Raw genomic sequence first — 10,629 nt, forward strand, 5'->3', positions numbered from 1 at the left:
CCCACCCCCTGAAAGGCCCCATTGTGTGATGTTCCCCTTCCTGTGTCCATGCTTTCTCATTGTTCAACTTTATAAATATTCTACTTGCTTGGATGGTTTGTTTTAGAAATAGGAAAATTTTACATTATCTTTTTGAGGTCAAAATTTTGAAGACACATCCAAACATCAGTGTCAAAATATAAAATAATTGATTTTTATTCAAGTAACATGGATTCCAGACTCCCCAATCTCTTAGCCTCTCTTCACCCTAATCTCATTTTTGAGGTCCTCATAAGAGATGTACTTGTTTCTCTATGTGAGGAGGTGAGGTTTATCAAATACTTGAGAATTTAAACATTGAAGGGAAAAACTTTAATGTTTTGCCAAAAGAGACCTCCACCAAAATGCCTGCAATAAATATCACATATCCATTATCTAGAAAGTTTTTCAGATAATTCTGTTGTAGTTTGATGAGATATTAGTCTAGGAAAATGGCAGAGGAAATGAAGACACAGTGAGAAGATACGTTTTGTAGGGAAAATTTATCTTGCAGGATACATTTGGGAAATTAGAGAGATGTAAATCATTTACATTTTTTTAGAGACTATAGCAAAATTGAAAGGAAGTCACAGAGCTTTCTGTGAAATTGAAAGGAAGTCATATGCACCCTACCCCCACACATACTTGGCCTCCCCCATTATTAATATCCCCCACTAGAGTGATATATTTTACAATTCATCAAGCTACATTGACATGTCAGAATTACCCAAGTTCACAGTTTGAATTAGGGTTCATTCTTGATGTAGAAATTGTATGAGTTTGGGCAAATGTGTAATGATATGTGCCACCATTATATGTTCATACAGAGTATTTTCACTGCTGTAAAAGTTCTCACTGCTCCACTTATTCATCCCTCCTCCCCTATACCCAGTCACTGGCAACCACTGATCTTTTACCATCTCCATACTTTTGCCTTTTCCAGAATGTCACATAGTTGATATACTACAGTATGCAGGCTTCTCATATTGACTTCTTTCATGTACTAATATACATTTAAGATTCCTCCATGTCTTTTCCTGATTTGGTAGCTCATTTCATTTTAGCACTGAAAAATATTCCATTGTCTGGATCTACCATAATTTGTTTATTCATTCACCTACAAAAGAATATATTGGTTGCTTCCAAGTTGGGGTAATTATGAATAAAGCTGCTCTAAACATCTATTTGTAGGTTTTTGTGTTGAAATAAGCTTTCAACTCCTTTAGGTAAATACCAAGAAGCATGACTGCAGGGCTATATAGTAAGAATATGTTTAGATTTGTAAGAAACTGCCAAAGTAGCTGTACCATTTTAAATTCCCACAATACAACGAGTGAGAGTGCCTACTGTTACACATCTTCACCAGCGTGTGGTGTTGCCAGTGTTCTGCAATTTTTTTTGTACAGTAATATTCATTGTTGCTTTCATTGGCATTTCCCTGATGACAGATGAGTGGAGTATTAGTGCCTATGCTTATTTGCCAACTGTATAACTTCTTTGTTAAGGTGTCTGTTAAGATCTTTAACCCATATTTTAATAAGATTGTTTCTTTTCTTATTTTTCCTTTTTTTTTTTTTAAATTTTTATAGAGATGGAGTCTTGCTATGTTTCCCAGGCAGGCTGGTCTTGAATTTTGGGGCTCAAGTGATCCTCCCACCTTGGCCTCCCACGGTGTTGAGATTACAGCCATGAGCCACTGTACCTGGTCAGATTGTTTGTTTTCTTATTGTTGAGTTTTAAATGTTTTTTGTGTTTTTGGATAGTCTCTTATCAAATATACCTTTTGCAAAGATTTCCTCAGTCTGTGGCCTGTTTTCTAATTTCCTTAACATTATCTTCCACAAAGTAGCAGTGTCTAATTTTAATGAAGTCCAACATATCAATTATTTCTTTCATGGATCATATCTTAGTGTTGTAGGTAAAAAAAATCACTTCCATATGCAAGGTCTTGTCGGTATTTCATTTGACTTTTTAATAACCCATCTGTTGATTTTTAACCTGCTCTCAAGAGTACCACCACACATCCACTTTTTACTTATTTTACTTCCATTTGCATTTCCTTTAACTATCGTTATACCTATTATCTGTTAATAGTAGGATAAGTTAGGAGATGAAATGAGTGGTTATACTCAACATGATGGCAAAAAATTAAAAGAGACATTTTCTTCTCCTCTCACTTGATTTTATTTACCAAAAATAAATAAATAACCTTGAATGTAAGTCTCATATATTATTTTACTGTTTTCCCAGCAACCGTAAGCTCTGAATCAATTTGTCCCAAATCAAGTTATTAGATAATCAACTTACCAAGAATGATTTGCCAGAGAAAATATTCATGGAATAAAAATATTCAAATTTACCATAAAGTAGTGTTATGCTGTAGTTTTCTTGAATATCTCTTTTTTTTCTTGAGACAGGGTGTCACTCTGTTGCTTAGACTGGAATGCAGTGGCATGGTCTCAGCTCATAGCAACCTCCACCTCCCAGGCTCAAGCAATTCTCCTGTCTCAAGAGACCTGGGACCTGAGTATCCTCCCAAGTACCTGAGATTACAGATATATACCACTACTGCCTGGCTAACTTTTGTATTTTTAGTGGAGACAAGGTTTCATCATGTTGGTCAGGCCAGTCTTGAACTCTTGACCTCAAATGATTCACCCACCTTGGCTTCCCAAAATGCTGGGATTACAGGTGTGAGCCACTGTGCCTGGCCTTCTTGGCTATCTTTAACAAACAAAAACATAATCTCATGCAAATATATTTATAAACTTCATTATTCCTTTTTTTTTTGAGATGGAGTTTTGCTGTTGTTACCCAGACTAGAGTGCAATGGCACGATCTCGGCTCACTGCAACCTCTGCCTTCTGGGTTCAAGCAATTCTCCTGCCTCAGCCTCCTGAGTAGCTGGAACTACAGTCGTGCACCACCATGCCCAGCTAATTTTTGTATTTTTGGTAAAGACGGGGTTTCACCTTGTTGACCAGGATGGTCTCAATCTCTTGACCTTGTGATCCACCCGCCTCGGCCTCCCAAAGTGCTGGGATTATAGGTGTGAGCCACCATGTCTGGCCTCAATATTTCTTATGAATTTATTTTTATCAGAGTCTTGAAGAATATACTCATTATAGATACGTTTATTAATTATTGACTCTTAATAGGGTTATTACAATTAATGGTTCTGGTGGCTTTCAGTTCAGACAAGACGGAGTAAGCTCATCAAAGACAACCTTTTAACTGATTACAACTAAAAACTCTGCACACTATATAAAAGACACTACTTGGCTACTTTGAAAAGTAATCAAAAGGAGATGTGTGGGAAGTCAAAACTTGAATATAAGAGAGGGTGAGTTTCACATTTTTTTCTTTTGTCTTCTGGCTTTGGCCTGAGATCAAACTAAGCCCCAGAATGACAGAGTAGGAGATGAAAGCAGATATTTCAAGAGAAATCCTCCCTTTCTAGCTATAGGATTGGTTAACACATACCCTGTGCATCAGAGTGTATATAGGAGCAGATAAGTAATTCCCATTTTCATTTTATTAATTTTTCTCTTTTTCTTTTCCCATTATGCCCCAAGGTCAGTTCCATTGGGGGAGATGTTTTTTCACTGTGGCAGAGGTACAAGCATGTAAAACCCTGAGCAAAGACTCTCTGGCTAGAGAAGCTGTGAAAATGAGCCCCTGGTGTACAAAGGGTACAAAAGAAATAGCCAGAGACACTGGCCAAAAAAAAGGATCTTGGGAGCCACAGAGTGTGGAAGAAATCCCAGAGATGAGATAACTGGAGAAAACTCTTCCCAAATTTTGCAAATTAAAAATAATTAGTCTGGTCCCACCTGCAAACTGCAGTGTTTAGCCAAATCAAAGAAGCATGGCAAAGGCACACAAACAGCACAGGAAAGGCTTTGAAAACTGAGTTGACATTGGAACCACCTTCCCTGCAGAAGGAAATGCAAATCATTCAGCCTGTAGCTAACGTGGTTGATTGCCTTCCAAACAAAACAATTACAACAATGAAAACCCAATATTCTCCAAAGAAATTTAAAAGGTCTCAGGATCTCATAATAAGAGTCAAAATGCTTAGGATACAATTTATAATTGGTTGTCATAAAAAGAACAAGACAAATGAAACATTTCCCTAAGGGAAACATAATCAACAGATGAAAACTTGAGAGGTTACAAATGTGAAATCGAAGACAGTAAAGTAACTATTACAATCATCCTCCATAAGATAAGGATGAATTATCTGAAAATGAATGGAATAATAGTCATCCTCAAGAAATAACTTTTAAAAAACAACAAAACTTTCATAACTGGAAAAAAATTCTGAAATAAAATTCACTGCATGGGCTTAATAATAAAATGTAGATGACCTAGTAAAAGGTCAATAACATTATATAATCTGTAAAAAAATTAAATATTTTTTAAATTAAATGGAGCATATCTAAGGAGCCATGGGACAATATCTAACAGCATTTGTGTCATTGTAGCCAAAGAAAGAGAGGGAAAATACTGGCATAGAAAATGTATTTAATGAAATAATGACTGAAAACTCCCCAGATTTGCTGATAGGTATATATTTACAAATCCAAGAAGATTGAAAACACTCAAAAAGGATAAACTCAAATAAAACATTCAGACAAATAATAATAAAACTGCTGAAAAACAAAGATAAAGAAAAAGAATAGGCCAGTCATAGTAGTTCATGTCTGTAATCTCAAAACTTTGGGAGGCTGAGGTGGATGAATTGCTTGAGCCCAGGAGTTCGAGACCAGCCCAGGAAAACCCACTCTCTCTCTCTCTCTCTCTCTCTCTCTCTCTCTCTCTCTCTCTCACACACACACACACACACACACAAGACTTGACAGCCTAGAATTTGATACACAATGGAAATATACTTTAGAAATGCAAAATAAAGAGGAAAAAATAAAGACATTATCACAAGAAGGAAAATTAGAACAATTCATCACCAGCAGATATGTTCTAAAAAGAAATTCTGAAGGAACTTCCTCAATACCACAGAGAAATCTGGAACTTCAGAAATCAAGAAAGATCAACTGAGTAAATATAATATACTATAATCTGCTCTAATATTAAAATATTTATAACTTCAAAGCAAAATGTGTTAAGATGTCTGGAAAGGTTAATACATACACACACACACACACACACACACACATTACACATGACAATTATAGTATAAAGCATTAAGGGTAAAGGCATCTATGTGGTTGAAAAAGATCTATTTAATACATAAGGGGGTCAATTATTAAGTTTATGTAAGCGGTGAAAAGTTAGAAATACATATTGTAATCTCTAGAAAAAGTCATTTTTTAAATAAGGTGAAAAAAAATAGCCAAAACTGTATTGGAAAAATAAAAATGAAATAGTAAAAAATATTCATATAATCCAAAGCAGGCAGGAAATAGAGGAATAAGAAGAGGTTAAACAGAATACAAGGATGCAACTGTAGAACTAAATCCAACGATATCAAAAATTATATCAAATATAAACATCAGTTGAAAGAGAAATATTTTCTAAAAGAATTTGTTATCTACTCCAATGCATGATGTATATGCTATCTACAAGAAATCCATCTTAAATATAACAATATAGACTACTGAAAAGTGAAGGGATAAAACACATAACGTGCAAGTAACAATTAACAGAAAACTATAGTGGTTATGATAACGTCACACAAAATAAACTCCAGACCAAAAAAAATAACCAAGGATAAAGACATACTTACATAATGATAAAAATAAATTACCAAAAAGACAATAATGAAAAATGAGTACCCATTAAAGGACCCTCAAAATACATGAGGCAGAAACTGATGGAATTTAAAGAAGAAATGATGATTCACAATTATCCTTGAACACCTCCACTTGGTAATTGAGTGAAAAAAAAACCAGAAAACCATCAAATGTATTTAAAAACCTCAATGACTTTATTTTGAAAGTGGAAAACACAGTTGGAGAACTCATAAAACCTGATTTCAAGACTTACTGAAAAGCTACAGTAATTAATACAGTATAGTATTGATGAAATCATAGACTGATAGATTAAAAGAAGAGGAGAAAATCCAGAAATGAAACAATAGAAATATATCCCACTCATGTTTTACAAAGAAAATCAATTTTAAAAAGCCTGAAAATCCTAAGCACTGGTATGGATGCAGAGCAAGTGGAGCATTTATCTATTGGTGCTATAAATGCAAAATCATACAGACTTCTTGGGAAACTGTCAGGCCCTAGAAAATTAAATATACTCTTAAAATATGTTCCAACAAATCCAGTTCTAGGTATTTAACGAACAGAAATAAAAACTTTTTCACACAAAAGCCTATATCAGGCCTATAACACAAATTTGTGTTGAGCCACATTCAAAGCAGTCCTGGATTGCCGTGAGCCACAGGTTAAACAAGCTTGCTATGTATGAATATTTGAGCAGACTTATTCATATCCATGCCAAAGTGGAAACAACTCAAATATCCTTCAACTGACTATTAATGGACAAACTGTGTCACATTGTATAATGGGACATTACATAGCTTTAAAAATTATTTGAGGCTGGGTCCAGTGGCTCACGTCTGTAATCCCAACACTTTGAGAGGCCAAGACAGGAGGACAGATTGAGCTCAGAAATTTGAGACCAGCTTGAGCAACATGTTGAAACCCCGTTTCTACCAAAAATACAAAAAAATTAGCCACATGTGGTGACACATGTGGTCCCAGCTATTTGGGAGGCTGAGGCAGAAGGATCACCTGAGCCTAGGAGGCAGAGGTTGCAGTGAGCTTACATCACACTGCTGCACTCCAGCCTGGGTGACAGAGTGAGACCCAATAGCAAAAAAAAAAAAAAAAAAAAAGTTTAAATATTTCTCTCTCAACAATATGGATTACCTCCAAAAACATACACTAAGTGAACGAAGCCAGACTCAAAAGGCCATATGCAGCATAATTCCATTTATTTGATAAGGGCAAACTATAAGGAAATATGAGGATCAGTGGATCTTTATCTAAGGATCATGAGGATCAAAGGTCACAACAGACTAAGGGTAGAGAAATGTTTGTCACAAAGGAATAGCATGGTTTTGAGGGATTGTTGCCTACCTTGATTGTGGTGGTGGTTGTATGAATCTACACCTTTGTTAAAACTCAAACAGCTACACAAGCAAAAGAGCTAATTTTACTGAAAATTTAAAATTGGCACAATAATTTAAAATTACAGAGCCTGAATCTAGACTATCTGGGTTTGATTCATAATTCTTCATTCTATCAACTACACGCATAACTTTGGTTTGTTTACTTACTCCCTAGACCTCATTTTCCTCATCTATAAAATAATTATAATGACTCCTTCAAGGTGTAGTTGTAAAGGTTAAATAATACTTATAAAGAAATTAAAATACAGTAAGCACATCATTAAGTATTAAATAAATTTTAGCTATATTACTATCAATATATATTGAAAACAGTCTTCGATAGAAAATATTCTTGGATAAAATATTCATTCCTAGTTGATGATAATTGCATTGAAAGATCCTTTCAATTTAGCAAATGTGTCATTATAAAATTAACTTCTACAGCTAATTTTATTTTCATTTAATTTTATTAAATTAAGTTTAATTTAATGTTTGTTTCCTCATCTCTCACAGCTTCTCTCATGCAATAGATGCTGACTACCTCTCTATTAAATAATAATCAGTAGCATTCTAGACATTATTAAGTGGTGTTATGGGATATATGTCCTCACAGTCTCATAGTAACTCTGTAGTCTGCTGATGAGCTTTCTCATTTTGCAGTTGAAAAAAAGGAGCCACTAAAGAATTAGATAGACTCTCTAAGATCTTATTGTTTTTAAAGCTCACGTTTGTCTCCTACCTTATACTATATAATTTGAACATGTAACTGCAGAGTATTAATTTTTTTCTATACCATTTTTATCAAGAACCATAATATTGGCTTCCCTGATATATATTTAAAAATTAGCCTCTCTCCAAGAATCACTTGAGTAATTGAATTTAGTCTCAGTCATGACAATAACAAAACAGTTGTCCCTTGAGCAATTGGAAGTTGATTGATCACTAGCATAATCATCAAAATAATTCTTTCTCAATATTTTCTTTCTAATTGTGTATGTATATAACATATGTGTATATAAACCAATGCATAACATCAATTCTATTTTAGATATACCATGTCATAATGCTATTTTGCATTCGAGAAAGTAAAAGTCAAATTCTTACAGTTGCTGAATGTGCTTACATTGAGGAAATAAACATTAGTCCCTCTGAAATATAAAAATATATGAACTATTCAGGGAACATAACAGCAGTCACTGTAGGGCTGGCCCTTGTTCATAAACCTTTTCCTCTGTTGTCCAGTGAATAAGACAAGACAATAGCAATTAATATGAAAAATGAGAGGCTGAGGTTATTCAGCAAACTTTGGACTTTGAGCAGAGCTGCCTCAAAGTATCTAGTTTGAGAACTATGTTATCTTTTCTGGGTATCAGAGCAGGCAGCCTCTTCCTCATATCCCATGCATTGCTCTCTTTTCTCTGATCAGTTATTGTCTGTTGCTGCTTTCTCCCTAAAGATTTCTGTTAACACTATTATCTATGAGGCTTCCAGATACCAGCACGTTTTGAGTGAAGGAGCATGGTATTTTCAGCATGATAGATTTGAGTTCAATTTCTGATGTGGTCATAAAAATAGTCTAAAATCTAGCAACTTAAGATTGAGGTAGATAAAAGCAGCAGATCTTGAAGTGTGATCTTGCAATGCTTATGGGTCTCTGAGACACATTCAGGGAGTGTGCATAGTATTATGACTCTTTCTGACTTTCTACAAAAATTTAATTCACCCATGAGTATACAATTGAGTTTCCGGAAGCTACATGACACGTGATATCACAACAGACTAAATATGAGAATCTAGCTATCTTCGATAGAGACATTAAAAAGTGTAATAATGGAAAACAATGCCACTTTCATAACTAATTTTTTTCTACTTTAAAAATATGTTTTTTTAATTAAAAATATCATTTATGTTAATTTGTGATGGAATTATCATCATCAGTTAATATTGATAAATATTACCTATATAATAAAGCTTATTGGGATTGTCAATAACTCAGAGTATAAAGAGTTCTTGAGATCAAAATGTTTGAAAAACTACTTGAAAGAGAAAAGCATTAAAACAGTAGAGATACTAAATATACATCAAAATGTAAAACATAATAATTATATACCTATAACTTTAAAAAAATGTATGAGACTGGGTTTCTTCAGAAATGCCAAATATAATCAAGTGATTTAATAATCCCCATATTTCCTTCAGACGATACCATTTCTTTCATTCTTATCACAATGCATAATCTTTATCTTTAGAGATATAATCTTAGCAAGAATTTTCGCTCCTGCTTTGTACAGATTTAAGTAAACATGTTAATGATTAATTAAATTAAACATATTAATATTATTTGGCTGATTTATTCTAAAAGAAAATCCAAAGTCTTTCCCAAAATACTAACTGAAAGAAAATTTACACATACTTGTAAGAAGATATCCCCATTCCCCAAAGAAAAAAAAATTACCGTAAGTGAAGTCATTTTTAGCATAGTATTCATGAACCCTATTTTCCAGGTTTCTTCAATGTTTTCTGGGATGGGAATATAAATATAATAAGCAAAGAGAATAAATAATAGTCCAAAGCACAGAGTTCTGCACCCCATGATATTCTCTTTCTAATCTCTGTATAGTAATGATTTAATGTCACCCCATATATATTAAGTGTAAAAGACTAGGCCAAAGGCAGAAGGTCACTCTCTCAAGAAGCGTGATAATTTTAGCAACAATTTAACATTCAGTTCCAAGATTAACAGTGATAACAGTAACTAGTTCAACAACTATATACTACTTCTGAAACTGAATTGACAATGTATCCTATCAAATATGCGTTAGTAGCAAACAACTAATAATACTGGGAGAAGGCATCTTCCTACCTGTGACACCAGCATCACCCCAGCACAATGCACTTCATTAGAATTCTCAGATGAACCATAAAATCAAATTTCCCAATGCTTATCTTGCAAAGATTACTGAGGCGAAGTTAAAAAAACAAACAAAACAAACCCTGTCTGGTAACATTTAGTCAATCTCAAGGTTAATCCCTTTAACATAGATTATGAACAAATTAAAATCTCCTGTGATCAATTAACTTTAGACCAAAAAAAAAAGAGGAAACTGGGTATTCCTGTCCAAGTTACAGAATTAATTCAACTCCAGAAATATTTATGAAGTGTTTATCTTATATTAAATATGAAATTTTCAATACATAGAGTTACATAATCATAGAAAAAGCATGGATTTCTTGAGCAATTATTTATTGGATGCTTAGTACATACTAAATTCAGTATTAAGCTGTAGTGTTAAAAAATTGAGTAAAACCTGGCATTTGTCCATTCTTTTGTGGAGCTTTCTCCAACCGTTTAATTTTCATTTTCCTAAGACTATTTTTGGAAATGTTATCATTGAATAGTTTATTCAATTGTAGGCCCTACCCAGTTTCTCCACTAATTTTTCAGCAGCAGTTGTTACTGTGACTCT

The 10,629-nt window shown here is 33.9% G+C and overlaps 1 protein-coding gene across 1 annotated transcript in view; it reads right to left on the reverse strand.

Moving 5' to 3' along the window:
• The window catches only part of LOC118148905 (arylacetamide deacetylase-like 2), a 28,434-nt gene extending 18,654 nt beyond the window's left edge, over positions 1-9,780 (reverse strand). The window contains exon 1 of the mRNA XM_035278323.3: positions 9,618-9,780. Coding sequence (XP_035134214.3) covers positions 9,618-9,755 — 138 coding nt within the window. The 5' untranslated portion in view covers positions 9,756-9,780. The remainder of the gene's footprint in view (positions 1-9,617) is intronic.
• Positions 9,781-10,629: the final 849 nt, after the last annotated feature.

The sequence above is a fragment of the Callithrix jacchus genome, chromosome 17 (genome assembly GCF_049354715.1).
Source record: "Callithrix jacchus isolate 240 chromosome 17, calJac240_pri, whole genome shotgun sequence".
In the NCBI taxonomy this organism is placed as follows: domain Eukaryota; kingdom Metazoa; phylum Chordata; class Mammalia; order Primates; family Cebidae; genus Callithrix; species Callithrix jacchus.